General features: G+C 41.7%; 1 protein-coding gene across 4 annotated transcripts in view; it reads left to right on the top strand.

The window, feature by feature from the left end:
- clec16a (C-type lectin domain containing 16A) overlaps nucleotides 1-9,094 on the top strand; it is a 53,285-nt gene extending 44,191 nt beyond the window's left edge. For 3 of the 4 annotated variants that reach the window (XM_085453759.1, XM_085453760.1, XM_085453761.1), the window contains 3 exons: nucleotides 1,572-1,742; nucleotides 4,599-4,736; nucleotides 6,548-9,094. In XM_085453759.1, coding sequence (XP_085309885.1) covers nucleotides 1,572-1,742; nucleotides 4,599-4,736; nucleotides 6,548-7,134 — 896 coding nt within the window. In that variant the 3' untranslated portion in view covers nucleotides 7,135-9,094. The remainder of the gene's footprint in view (nucleotides 1-1,571; nucleotides 1,743-4,598; nucleotides 4,737-6,547) is intronic. The other variant, XM_085453763.1, reaches the window with a different exon arrangement.
- Nucleotides 9,095-14,921: the final 5,827 nt, after the last annotated feature.

Below are 14,921 nucleotides of genomic sequence, written 5' to 3'. Positions count from 1 at the left end.
AAAACACAGAGAAAAACCACCTTTTAAATCTTTTGTTTTTACCCAAAATGACCCTTTTCTCGTTAAGCTAGTGGCTTGTTTTCGCTGAGACTGAAAGTCTTCTAGAAAGTGCTGTGAAACTGTTCAGTACAGCAGCTTTTACAAGAAAACACACTTTATTTAAAACAGAAAGTCGCTGCTTTCTGGTGAACATGGTAAAACGGCCAACAGAAACTTAAAAAAACAGAAGTAACCTACGGTGAGAATTTAACAGTGAAAAATTAAATCAGTAATCCAGAACTGAAGCAAACATTAGGAAGGCTTCACAGCCTCAACAAAATGCTAAAATTCAATTTAAGCAAAATTTAAATTGAGACATTTATTTATTTAGTTAGTTAGTTAGTTATTAAAAGACATTTCAATTTACTAAATTTTGTGTTTGGGAAACTTCAGTCCAAGAGAAGTGAAAGTTCATCTCTTTGTTAACTGACGTAGTGTAGGTCATTTCCCTGAATTAGCTTCTGGCTTTCTTCTAAGTTCTAAAAGTGATATATTTCCCCTTTTTTAAAAAGTTGTCAGTCGTATGTCTGTTTTCTTTTTGTGACGCTCTGATGATCTCAGAGTCATTTCTTACATTGCTATAATAAGCCTGCTGTTATGCCAGGATATGTTTGACCATCTTCTGGCTAAAGTGGTGGGTGTTTCCTTTAACACAAAAATTACTAAAAAGTCCTTTGGCAAATAAGGATGGATTTACCCGTCAGTCCCTTGTACTTCCCCCCACTGAAGTCCAGATTCTTTAGAATTACACAAAACTCATAACAATATAAAATCCTGCTAATGCAGCAAAGTTGAGGAGGATGTGATCCTCACCAAAATAGTCAGTGTGGTCACAACAACAGTGTCAGATTGACTCATTGCCGATATAATTGTGCATACAAAAACATTTCTTGCTTAAATAAAATTTACTGTACTGTACAGAAAGCCGTCACTCCTGACTTTGTTTTGCTTCCATGGAGCCAGACTTTCGCTTTTAATTTTACAGACATCGTGAGCAACAGTTCTCCAGGCTTGCTGAATGTATTTTTTTCTTTTATCCAAACCCTTGGAATACCTGAGTATGGTGTGTAATGTGCCCTTTAAAAAGCCTCATCAGAAATTATGTCAGTGGAAAGATAGTTCCCAAGAAGCCATTCTTAAGGAAGGGAAACTGGGAGAAAAGCCTGAGTTGTGCCTAATTCCACAAGAATTGGACTGAAAGTCATTGGCAACAGGTCTGATGGAGTGATGAATCCAAATTTGAACAATTGTACCACCATGCAATACCATCTGAAAAGCTTCTGCCTGGCATCAGCTTCATTTTTTCCTTGTATCCTTTATACTGTTTCCATGTATGTTTGCATGTTATGACGTCTTTGCACTGGCTTTGCAAATTATAAAAAGGAGTGGTTCAAGATTCTTGTGCAATACTGTCATTGTATTAAGGACAAGTGGGTATTTTGTGTCCTGGAGTTTGCACTGGATCCTTAACTGTAACATGAACCTGTCCCACAGGTCAGTGCTACACTTTCACTTTTTCTTTCTCTCTTTAGCTTTGCTGGACCTGCCTGTGCAGCCCAGTGCAACAGAGGTGTTGGGTTTCGCTCAGACTGCAAACACTTCAGCCAGTGGCCTGCCTTTCCGGTTCTACGAGCAGTCTAGGCGGGCACCAAATGATCCCACGGCAAATAGATCAGTTTTTGCCTCTGTTGATAAAGTACCAGGTAACACACAGATGCACGTACCGTCTCAGCTTTTATCTCAGACCAGCTGTTTATAGCGTCTGACCCAGTGGTACTATGGTTTTGTTATTGCTTTTATTTCTTTAGTGTTGGGGTGAACATTAGATAAGTGCTTCACTAAAAACATAGATTAGATGCTTTAAATAGAAAAGGGATTCTTCAGAACTGAGCTGAAAAGTCCCTTCATATTACTTGCATTTTAAAAATTCTTGCATTTGTTCATCCTTTACAGGGCGCTCATCGAAATACTTTGACATTTTTATGTTACAATGAAGGTCAATTAAGTTAATATACACTGTTTACATGTTAAATGTACAAGAAAACACATAGAAATGTTTATTTTAACTTCCTTAACTGACATGTCTGCTTGTCACAAATATATCACCCACATCAAAGTACAGTCCTGCCCAGTGACTTAACTTCTTCATGGTTCTTAGTGAGGCTGTAATGTGACACAACTGAAGGTTCAAGAGAAATCAAACCCAGCTGAGATATTTATACTCGTATTCAGAGCGTTAAGATCGCTTCAACTCTAAAATTGAGTATGTGTATACTCTCAAACACAGGATGTTCTATTCTGTAACACAGAAGTTGTTCCCTTGGGTATTGTTGGGATTTCTGCTATAATAAACCTGAATTGAATTGCAGTTCCCTTATTCCATAAAGAAGCCGAGCAGACGGCTTTAAAGAAAAAGTGTCCATTTTGAAGTCTATACTTAGCCCACTTTGAACAAAACATTAACAGTGAAGTGTAGATCTACTGAAAAATACTGAGATCTAAATTGTAAATATAGAACACAAAGTCAATCTTAACTAAATAAATCATACATATTGAATTACTAAATCAACTTTAGCAGACAAGATACCAGTGTAGGCAATGTAAGTGCAATAAAAGGTGTTATAAGCTCATAAAACTAAACATAATGACACTGTTCACTATTCGTGGCTCAGAAATGTCTAAATGTGTTGAATTTCTCATTGTATTATAGTACACAATCCTGTGGCAACATCCAGTTTACTGGGATTTACTTATTGAGCGCTACATTATGATGTGCGATACCTTTTTTTTTTAATACCCAAAGTATGGCTTAGTACATGCATCTGGTGTACATCTAAAAATAGACTTTCCAGTTTTAGTTGAACGTGTCAAACGATCAAATGTGGCGCCACCTTTTTCATTCCAAAATTTCACTCATTTCAAGAAATCCTACACAAACAACACATATCTGAACATTTAGGGCAACTATTCAACCACATAATGTGTGAGTTTCATCAACCCACCACTGTTAGTTTCAGTATTATGACCACAGATGAAAGAGTGGGCAGGGGCGAAAAACCAAATTTCCCAAATTCCAAAAGAACTGTGAAGTCGAAATGCTGTGGGTTACTGCTGATTGGTTAGAAACAATGATGTCACTATCTGTTACATAGCCTGATCTATGCTGATTGGCTTAGAGAAATCCATGTGGTTCTAAAACCTAACAGTGATGTGGCAAGGCCTATTTTGAGATCTTGTGAAGTTCCCTGTATATGGTTCCTCACTCGATAAAGTAGTGAATACTGTTCGTACTGTTGTGCTTTACTTCGGTCGCTCTGTCTGTTCCTGTAATATAATCCCTGTGAGTAAGTCTCACTGGGTACACTAATATAATCCCTTTTCAATGGATTTCCGTGAGTTATATCACTGTACTCACTGTATCTTCAGCTCCTGAATACGACTCTTTTGTCCTCCTTAGCAGGAGAATCTCCTCTGGAGTTACAAGGCACCCAATTAGTAGTTTTATTTTTCCAGAGGGCAACAAGTGGGGTAGATTACGAAGCCTGTTCTTAAATCTTGACACGGTATCATTACCTCAGCTGAAACAGTTTGGAGCTTCAATTAATACGACTGTATGCCCTTACCATGTCAGTCCAGTGTGTGTAGTGTGTAAGCAGGTATAAAGGGCTTGTTTACCAAATCTGTATCTGCCAAATATTAAATATGCTCACAACTGCTGCTTCTGTTGCTGTGTTGTGGTGGTGAATAATGTCCTGAAAGTGTCGCAGTGAAATCATAGTTTCATCGTTTTTTGCAGTGAAATAGTGTAACGAATAGCACTGAACATCCTGAGGTACGACCGCAGGGTGTTTATTCAGGTGCAGGTCTGACTGACCATCAGATTTCACTCAGTTCACCCTCTTATCCAAATGGAGTCTCGTGCAAGATAATGAAGCTTCCCTCCACAGTAACTTCGAGGTCACTGTGACCTTGACTTTATTATTTATTTGTTCACTAAATTCTAATTAGTTCATCCTTGCAAGTAAAAGTTGGTGTCACACTTGAAGAAATTCTCTTCAGATGTTCAAGAGATTCCACATTTAAAAGGAGACAGACAGACATCCAAAAACATATCGGCTTTGGCCACAGGTGTCCCAGTGGGTACGTAAAAGTTATCATGACATCAGTAAATGCTTGTGATACGCTGACCCTTATGCTAATATTTAACAGCCATGGGCTTCTAAGAAACTGAGCGAGGAATATACAGGTTAAGCAAAATAACATCTGGATGAGCTGGATTCATTGTGGAAATATGTAGCATGCAGATGAAGTTAAAATCAAGCCTTTTCTAAATCAAGAACAGACACTGTTTCTTGGGAAATGTTTGCAAGCTGTGGGATCTGCCCAAGCGTAGAGGTTTCTAAATTTTACCCAAGCTTTTTTACGAGCCACATTAATTAGTTTATTTTGTAGAATATTGGAATAAAAACGCCTCTTTTTATGTGTGTTTGTAGCAGAGAACACTTAAGAGACAGTTTGAGTTGCTAATGGCAAGGGTCTGTCTGTTGCACTCATTCCAGGGTTTGCAGTGGCTCATTGCGTGCCCCAGCACACTCCCTCACCCCTCTCCTCACCCTCACCTCCCTCCAGTGGAAGCGGGAGCACGGGGCGATGCGACTCTGTTACTGCAAGCACGACATCAGCTCAGAGTCCTGCAGGTAACGCTCACACGGACGCACACAAACCACCACAGCTCCTGCAGGCGTAAGCATGAAGACAAACTTATATTACACATGCTCTGAATTTAAATAAAACGTTTAAGTGACAAAGGAACTCAGTCCTTTGCAAATTATTGTAGCACGCCAGTGTGCCGAGCAACTATATTTGTGTTACAATGCATGCGCACACACCTCCTTGACATGTGGAGAGTTTTGTAACTATAATACAACTACATACACAAACCTCCAAAACCACAGTAGCTGGCAGTGGTGTTTCACTGTGTCGTATAGATGCCTATGTGTGGTCGACGTGACAATGTAAATGATCATATTGGCTCCCTCCCACATCAGTTAAATAGTTACAACACAGCACTGTTCCCTTGCAGATTCAGTAGATTCCTGCTACATGGAGCAGCTGTTGTTGTGGATTGGTGCCGAATAAATAAAATAAATTAACAGCCATTTTCTTGCTCATGAGTCCACTGTTATGTCTTTCCAAGCAATAGTCAAGCTTGCAAAGCAACGTTGGCATGACAACCTGTGCGTCAGAAAAGAGGTGCTCCAGCATGGCCATTGTCTGAATGTGCAGGGAGACAGTCTTTGAATGGTGAATAAGATAAAAGAGAAAACAGTGAGGCTTATCAGCTGTTTAAGGGACTTTACACAGAAGATTATAAAAAGCTATAATCTGCGTGTCTCTACACAGACATGTCTGATGATATACTGATCATTTTTGGGGTTTAGTAGTTACACAATAACACTGTCATATGTAAGGGCCCATGATTGAACCACCAACCACATGATAAACTGGGAATCATTGAATTGAATACCAAAGCAGGTAAAGGCTGCTCTGATCGGATTCACTGATGGGATTGATAACAGTAGAACAGCGATGCTTGTGATGCAGGAGTTGAATAGATGAAACTGTTTTGTTTTTGTTTTTTTTAAAGACAAATGTGGGTGGAGAAGGAGCAGGCTAGACCAAATGTTTCCAAATCATGCAAACATACTCATCTAGTTTATTTTATTGCTCTAAAACAGCTTTTCTGTTGTTGTTTACTCTTGTGAAACATACCTCACACTCTTACGATGTAAGTATGCCTACATCGTAGTTTATAGTATACAGTCAGGGCTGGGTTTTTGTTTAAAATCAGATTGTGCAGTGCTTCCATGATGGAGGACATTTAGGCTCTAAGAGGCTTAGAAAATAGTCTTAACCTTGTCAGCGGGGACTGGCAGATTCTTTACAGTGTAAACAGAGCGCTTTGTGTGCCTCAATTTCCAGTTGATGCAAATCCTCAGTGGTCTCAGGTTCCTATTGGCTGGGTATATTTAAAATTTTAAAGGTTTCAGAAACCTTTAGAATTGGAAAATACTGAATTTTGCCAAAATGGAATATGGTACAGTTGTACACATTTAACCAACAAGTGAAAGATCCCTGGTTTGATCCCAGGAGGAAACACAGATTCATTTGGGGTTTTATCAGGAAGGGCACTAGTGTGAAAATCTGCCAACTCTAACGTGCAGAGTTAGCGGTGGTTCTGGCACCCTGTGAATAAGGGAGCACTGAAAGGTTTTTGCCTGTTATGCAAAGACTTCCGATATGAACTTTCTTTAAATTGACCTTGATACACTCACCCAGTGCCTCTGTATTTTTATCTGTTTCCTTTAATTCGAAGCTACTCTTTTTACCCACAGTCCCCTGTGTGGACTGTGCTACAAGCTACATCATTTCCCACCCCAGTGCTAATCCGTAGAAATATCTGCCTCTGAGTTTAGCTCCCTCACTGTCTTCTCTATCACTCTCCTAGATGACGGTATACTTTTGGAGCACACTCCGCCCTCGTCCTCAGGCGGAGAAAGTGAAGGAGGAGGTGGAGAAGTAACATTAGTCTCCTCTGCTCCCTCAACCCCAGCTCCAGCTCCAGCTCTGGCCCCGAGCCTCACCCCAGCCTCCCAGCCCACTATCTCACTCCTTACCGACAACAGCGCAGACACCCTGAGCGTCGAGTCGCTCACCCTGCTGCCGCCTGCCGACCCACCTCGCCTGCACCTGTGCACCGGCCACGTCACAGCGGCTCAGTCCCTACAGAGACCAGATGCCTCTATCGCAGAGGAGGAGGAGGGGGACGACGAGTTGGTTAGGAAAGACGAGGAGGACGGCTCGCCGATAGATGAGACTGAAACAGATGCAACGGTAAAAGAGGAAACCACTGAGACGACCGAGACTGTCACACCCACAGATGAGGTTCCAGAGAGAACAGATGAAATACAAGGTGAAGGCACACCTAAAGAGCTCAATGGGGACCTCGAGCAAGAAAGAGAAGGCGTGACAGCTGCAGAGTCTGATAATGCAGAGTTAGACACTGAAACACCAGACTCACCTGAGCTGGATTAAGGAACATGCAGTACTCGTGCAGTCACCAGTGTGATAGATAATATACCAAGCTCATGATGGAAACTGTAGGTTAGAAAGTGATGTGAATAGTCCAAGAGGCTTTCGGAAGCATCTCAACATTTTGTATTTGCACATGAAGAAAGACTCAAAACAGACACTGGTCAACGAGGGCTCAAAGCACATTTGGCTTTCCGTGCTTTCTAAGCTCGTGTTTTCTCTTCTTTTTCTTCTTTTTTTGGCACATGTGTGTCGAGGCGCGCAACCAGCAACGTTTTTTACTCATTCTGATTGTGTATGAGCTCAAAACACATACCACACGCTACTGCTGAGAGCTGCACTTTTCGAAGACCTATTTTTGTGTCATATTTTCACATACCGGGTCACCACATGCATTTCGGTGGTGTTCACGACTATGCTAAACACAGAACACCACTGCAAGTCAGATGGGTTAGCAGTTTCTGTCACCCTGCAACTGCTGCTGGGTTGGGTGGGGTGTGTTTGTAGGTTTTACATATTTTTCCATTTAGTGAGCAGCGCATTTAAAAATTTATCAAGTCATCTCTAGCATAAGCTAGGCGGGAGCAGGTCTCAAATTGTAAATGTTCACCATCTCATCTAATTCATAAAGCTGAATAACCAATCGGTGCCATGACTAACCAAAAGAATTAATGGGAAATCTGATCGGGATCGCTCAAGGGCTGTAAAATAACTGGAATAGTACTGCTCAAGTCTGTTCATTCAGTTATTCATTCACTCTGAGAGTCTGTAGGGACACAGGTTGCTAACTGAGAAGCTACTTATTGTTTATTTTAGAAAAGTAAAAGTTGGTTTGTTGAATTAAACTCACAGGTTAATGTTAGTGATGTTGGATGTTCAAGTCTGCACAAAACAACACTTGGGTTGAATGTATCTGCTGGTTTCCTCCTGACACGCTAACGTGAGCTCATTCTCCATGGATCTGGCTTTGACTAGATGAATGCTTTCACACCTTAATTTGAAAAAGAGGGTTATTTTTAAAAAGAGCTTACTGCCTCCAAAAATTTCTAAAACACAATGTTTGGATTTTTTCGTTATTCTTGTGGCATTACAGATAAATTTTTTCAGGAACAAGTCACAGCTCTCACATGAGTGTCACGGGGGGAAACCCTCACATGCTCCTCTTCTTTTTCCTTTTTCTTTTAATCAGATGAATGAAGCTTTACTACTGCAATAATCTTAAGAGCTAACCAACGAGGGGAGAAATGAATGTAATGGGTAACCTGTCTCTCCAAACAGCAGTGTTTGATCAATTTGAATGAAACTGGTGTGTTTTAACTTGAATTTGTGACTTGATTTGTAAATTATAGGATTAAAGCACACTCTTCAGTCCATCTATTCCCATAATTTCCTGCCATTCTCCTCCTCGCTCACACACCATCTTTTTCTGTGCCATCCTCACGCAGCTGAAGTCTTAATGCTCAGAACATTCTTATTTTTTTAACTGTACAGTCCTCAACAAGTTTCTAAAATGAGAACTTCGGAGCAATACGGTCTCTTATTATTTCCATCTTGCTACTGTAAATAGCAGCCGAATGATAGTGAAGTTCATGGACATGCTGAAGAGGCTTGGCACAGTTTGGAGAGTTGATAAGAGGCTTTGTAGAGAGCATATTTTCATGTTCCCTGCAGCCACTACCAATCTCTACCAGAACATGCAGTCACAAGCTTCCATAAGTCTCTGATTGTAGTGTGTGTGTGTGTGTGTGTGTGTGTGTGTGTGTGTGTGTGTGTGTGTGTGTGTGTGTGTGTGTGTGTGTGTGTGTGTGTGTGAGAGAGAGAGAGAGAGAGAGTGAGAGAGAGAGAGAGAGACAAGTTTGTTTGCTCTGTAAATGCTATGAGCTTTTAAACCTGTAATTATTGTTAATGAACTGAAACAGATGACTAAATAAAGAAATGCAATAAATTATTCTACTTAACTACAGTGACACTGCAGTGTGAGCCTTATTATCTCTGCCAAGGAGATTATGTAGCTGACTGACTCACGAGTCAGGGAAAAGGTGGCGGGATGGGCAAGCCACAGGCTGTATATAAAAGATGTGCATTATCCAATGGTTTGTAAAGCCAGAGGTTATGAGAAGCTGGATTTATACTTATCACCTAAAGCTAGCTAGCTTTTTAGGTCAACAGATACTGCAAATTAGGCATAAATGGTGTAAAACAGTACAGAGTACAACCTTTTACAATTAAACACACAGTTGTTGGGATTTTCCCTGCGCCCTCAAGCAGGAGGCCCTGGTTATACTTGAGAAGTCTTATCAGGCCTGGGAGTGCCGGAGAAAGAGGTGTTTTTTTTTGTTTGTTTGTTTGTTTGTTTTGGGGGGTTTTGTGTCCCGTTTGGATCTTTAGCCATCAGAATTGTTGTCTTAAGGCCAAGAAAGATGCCAAGCGGATTTATTTTACCAAGTGGATCATCATGGCCTTGCCATATTGGTCCATTTGATTGACCTTTATTATAATTATGAATTTATTTTATTTTCAGTTGCTACAAACGGGACAGACATGACTGGGGGATAGGACAGGGAGAAAGAATGAAAGAAAGAGAGGGAGAGAAAGAAAACCAAAGGGGAGAAGAGACGGTGAGAAAGGGGGGAAGAAAGAGAAAAAAAACAAAAACAAAACAAAACACCTGGGTCACCTGTATGGAGAAAAAAAACAGAAGAGAAAGCAAACAACAAAGAGCAACATAATAAAAAATTAAAAAAAGCACCATCACAATAAACTAGCTAGCAGTAGATATCAGTAGATACTAAATAATAAACGATATTGTGCAGCACGCAAGATAGACAGCGCACAATGTGCTTTGAGGCAGCAGCCAAGAAAGCTGTAGTCCGCGTCTGTGAATACCCGTGTGTACACCTGTGTGCATACCTGTGTAGATCAGCATGCTTGTATTCCAAAGGTTTCTCCATGTAACGATCTGCTAGGGAGTGTGGGGAGCCACAGCCCCGTCCTCCAGGGTATGGAGGAGATCAAAACTCCAGACATCCAGAGGCCCCCAGAACACAAGAGACCAAGGAAGACCAACAGACGGGCAGCCGCGCCACTGTCCCAGTAAGAGCTGAGGAGAGTCCCAGATGAGGGCTCACTCAGCAGCCGCGGAGCAGAAGCCAGGGGGAGTTGCAGTGACGCGACCGCAGTCGGACGGCCAACTCCTCCTAGCCCCCCCGCTCCAACAGGCCGCAGAGAATGGGGGTGAGAGAAGACTCCAAACCTCCCTCTGCCCGCTCATATGTAGTGTTGATGCATGTGTGTTCTAAGGTGCATTTAAAACCCAGGAGGGCATGGAGCTACCTGCCAGAGAGCAGCAGGTAAGCGCATAGTCCCTCCTGCTAGCCCTCAATGTCTACGTGTATTTAAAATTGAGAGGTGGGCAACAACGCCAGGGGTGAGGTGTACACCCTGATGGTAATTTGGACTCCGTGTATCGTGCCCACCCCCAAGATCCTATATGTATGTGTAATGAGAGTGTGAGTAATGTGAATGTCTAAGTTGTGGGATAAAATTGAGGCAGAGGCAGCCAGAAGGGGACAGGGAGGGGGGGGGGACAGAGGGGGTAGCCTCCCCTGCACCCTGGTGACATACCCCTACTCCAAGGCCCTGCATGTGTGGGTGGTTGTGGTGGAGCGGGAAGAGGGAGGCAGCTGGAGATGGGGAGGGAAGGAAGGGAGGGGCAGGTGACCCCTCCCTGGGGCCAGCGGGGGAGCTTCCCCCAGGGAGGGAAAGAGGTGTTTTATGGAGGAGGATATCTGGAATAACCTGCTTAGCCTTCTGCCAATTTCACATAAGCAGAATATGATGATGCTTTAAAAGCAATGAGCACCACAAAGAAAGGTCAGCTTCGGGTTGCTAGTCACACAGGCCTAGAGACCTGTCGGCAACAATCCAGCAACCTCCAGTCGCAAGGTAGAAATGTGCATTTCCCACCCAGATGTAAGATGCTGGCAGTCACTCAAAATTGATTACTAAAGCCCCATTCACACAGGCCTACAGACTGGTCAGTCACCCCATGGTAACCAGCAGTTGCTAGGGAAAAGTGTGCATTCCACAACTAGTTGGCAAGTGGTTGCTGGTAGTTGCTAGAATAAAACTGGTTGCATAGAGGTACACACTGTTACAGCAAACATCTGCCTGGGGTTGGTTTGGTCAGTAGCTCCATTTGCCAGTAGCGTGCATGGAAGATGGAAGAGTTGTCTACAAACTACAAGCAGTGAAAATATGAAAAACATAAATGGAGAACTTTCACCTTCAAAGTAAAAGTTGTGCTGAGGTATAAATTTTCCTTTGAAGGCACTTTGAAGATAAACCGTCTTTCCAAACCCACGCATTTAAGTCTCATTAACGCTTAAAGTAATGCATCATAATTAGCACTTTGAAGTACAGGCAGGTACTGACTTCTAACGTTTTAAAGGATTTCTGTGCCACAATATACAGCAGAAAAAAAGTCATCTCTATTAACCTGGTACAACGCCGGTAATGGCGAAACTGCTAGCTCTACTTATCACTTGGAAAACTGCACATTCCAGGAAGTGCATGCACACTGCTAAGAAATGGTTCAGCACATGACCAGATCTTTTTTACACTGTAATTTACAGTATTGTGCAAATGGCACCTCATTTCTTTAAATTTCACATCCCAGGCACCAGACTTGTTTTGTTTTTGTGTGTTTTTTTTTTTTTTTAAAGTGGTCTTGAGTAATACTTCCCTACGTTGTGTCATCCTTGTTCAAGTTTCACTACTGCTCTGAGAGTAAATAGGTAAGTTTTTACAGACAAATCAGTGCCTTCCGTACAAGCTACTGGTGACCACAGTAGTAGTTTGGACAGCACCAGCTTTGGGACAATTGTCACCTGGCGACAACCCGGAACTTCCAGCAACCTTTCACCAACCACTTGCGAGTTACAAATTTTCCCTACCAACTGGTGGTTGGCAGGGAGTCACTGGCAACTCTCTGGGCCTGTGTTTGACGAGGGTTTAGCTGAGGTGACACCTACCTTCCAGCTAGCAGCCAAGTCCGCCCTCACCTGTTACTCAGTGTTGCAACAGGCTTAACTATGTATAATTTTAAGCAATATTAAAATTTAAACAGGCGAGTTTTAAAAGTAAAGGTAGTCACTTTAATAAAAAATCCTCTGCCGACTGGCTGTTTGAGCTGAGCGTTTTAGCATTAGCTTCACTTTTTATATAACATGTTCTTGCTACAAATGTTGAACTGATTAAATAGTGTTTTCTGTGCCATAAGCAATGTAGCACATGAGGTACCTTTGAAATCAATTAATCAGGGCAAGTTCACAGATCCCTTCGTTGGATTTCATGAAAACATGTCTCAGATTATCCTCAGACTTGCTAGCTCTGCAATAGACTGCCAGCATGTCCACTTGGTAGACATGACTCTGATAAGTGGAATAAAGTTGACGCATTGATGGATATTTACAGACTATAAAAAGGCTAGCACTTACACTTCTGTGTGAGTGGTATGAGAGTTCAAGACAAATACATTTTATATCACCAGGCAGTCCATGACCTTGTGTTCAAACCCCCATACAACAAACTTTATATGGTGTGTGGATCAGTCTGTTTTCAGCTTTGACAGATGATCCCTAGACCAAGTCACATTATCATATGGATTTTGGCTTTTAAAAAGTACTTTTCCACTGCACTTAATCGATACATTGTTTTGAGAAAGCTAAAAAAAAAAAAGCCTGTCTGGCTTTTGATCACTTTGGGCATCCACTTTACAAAAAAATGCATTTAGCCCAGTCCACTAATGACAATAGTGGACTACTGGCCTTGGTCGAGGTCTGTGCTCTCCGAGTGCCCTTCAGGTTTTACTTGCAGACAGAAAGTGAGAGAGGATGGTGCTCATTTCTTTTGCTTGTGGTTTTCTTTCCCCTCTTCACAGAATCACAGCTCAATACTCTAGCACAGCAGAGGAGGTTCTCCTCTGTGTTTCTGAGAGTGTGGGAAGATTTCCACTGATGTTTGGGTTGCATTTCCTTTCTGCCGCTGACTGAGTTTGGTGTCAAGTAACACACACACACACAAGGAATTCGCAGAATATTTTTAAGGCCGATTTGTCATTTGATTCAATTTTAGTTCAGATGTATTTGGTTTTGAAACATGGCGATTTCTGAGAAATCAGGCCCTCAAAATCTGGTCCTAAAATCTGGGGAGTCATCAGGAGAGAGGTGAAACAACCACCTCGATGTCACTATGAAACTTCAACAGGGATGTCTGTCATTTCTCTAAAAAGAAACATTTTTCGCTCCGCAGTTCTAACAGATATAATGAGGATGTTTCCAAGTATGAGGCTTTTTGACTTGAATGTGCATGTGAGATGTAATCTGCTGGAGCTTATGACGTTACGCTTCGCACCCTTATGTTATGGTCCTGTGGCTGCTGCAGGAACCCTCAGTCATTGTGTGGTCTGTACGTGTCAACTTTTTTTTTGTTTATCGCGGTTCCTCTCTTCAGGGAAGTCTGGTGATGTGTGCGTAAAAGTGAAGAGGTTCCTGGTACTGCAGCAACACTCTGTGTGTGTGTTTTCTCTGTACTAACCGCAGTGACTGCGATGATTGGAGATTAGTCTGTGCACTCATATGTGTTTCATATGTATGAAACAATGATTCTCTTTAAAAGTGCATCGTACTTCACATGCGCCACTTTTAAGATGATGCTGTTCATCAAAGATAACTGGTGCACTTACGCTCTGGTTTTGTTCGTGGTGCACGGTGCAGCTGAACTGAGGTTATCTTTGAGCGTTTGGCAGCTTTAGTAGAAATGGATTAAGTATAACGTGTAGAACAGTTACAATATTTTAAGGAGACTTGTGTGCCACAATGTGCAGCAGACAAAAGTCATTTTTCTTAACTTGGCCCAAAGGCTGGAAACGGGGAACGGCTAGCTCTTAGTATCACCAGGCAAACAGCACAAATTCCAGGAAGTGACTGCACTCCGCTAAGAAATGGTTCAGCGCCTGACTCCCCCCACCCGCACCATGTCTTTTTTTACACTGTGATATTTAGTACTGTGCAAAAGTCTTGAGTCACCCCTCATTTCTCTATATTTTGCTTCCAAGGAAACAAGATTTCATGTGATTTTTTTTCTTTTGTTTTATCTGATCAGCAATAACTTATCACAGCAGTTGTTCTTTAGACTTTCTGAAGGTCTTTCAAAGTTTTTTCTTTGGACATTGGCTGCTTTTTCACTCATTTTCAGTGCAGCTCTTGTACCTGATCGTTTTTAGAGGAAAGTCCCAACAATTTCCATGTCTTTAGTTTAATCTGTAAAAAAATTCTAAAGGTGACACAGTTTGATAGACATCAAATAAGAACTTTTCACCAACAATGTGATTCCCAAAGAGTTATTAGGTGAAAACTTGGCCTATCTCAACATGGTGTGCAGTGTGTCCTTAAAATATTTGAGGAAATTGGACAAGTGAAGGACAAAAAAGCATCAAGCCTATCTACAGAAGAGGAACAGTATCCGAAAGTCATGTCATGACAAATCCAATGACAAATTTTTGGTTTAAATCATCACTGATATCAGTTCAAGAGAGAGGGATAACAGTGAGTGTCTACAGCCATCCATAAACGCAAGGGAAGCTCTGTCAAGGTTTAGGCGTACATTTCAGACACTCATGTTGGGGATGTTGTCAAAGCTGATCAATGCTTTACTTTCCATCTTGATTATTTTCCCAAACACACTGTCCATTGAATATATCTGGATAGAAAAACACACAGTGGAACACT

This window comes from Copadichromis virginalis, linkage group LG4 (assembly GCF_057382275.1).
Source record: "Copadichromis virginalis isolate Kocher_CV1m ecotype Utaka linkage group LG4, C_Virginalis_male_GT1.1, whole genome shotgun sequence".
Taxonomy (NCBI): Eukaryota; Metazoa; Chordata; class Actinopteri; order Cichliformes; family Cichlidae; genus Copadichromis; species Copadichromis virginalis.
This window is presented reverse-complemented; position numbering and strand designations above follow the sequence as displayed.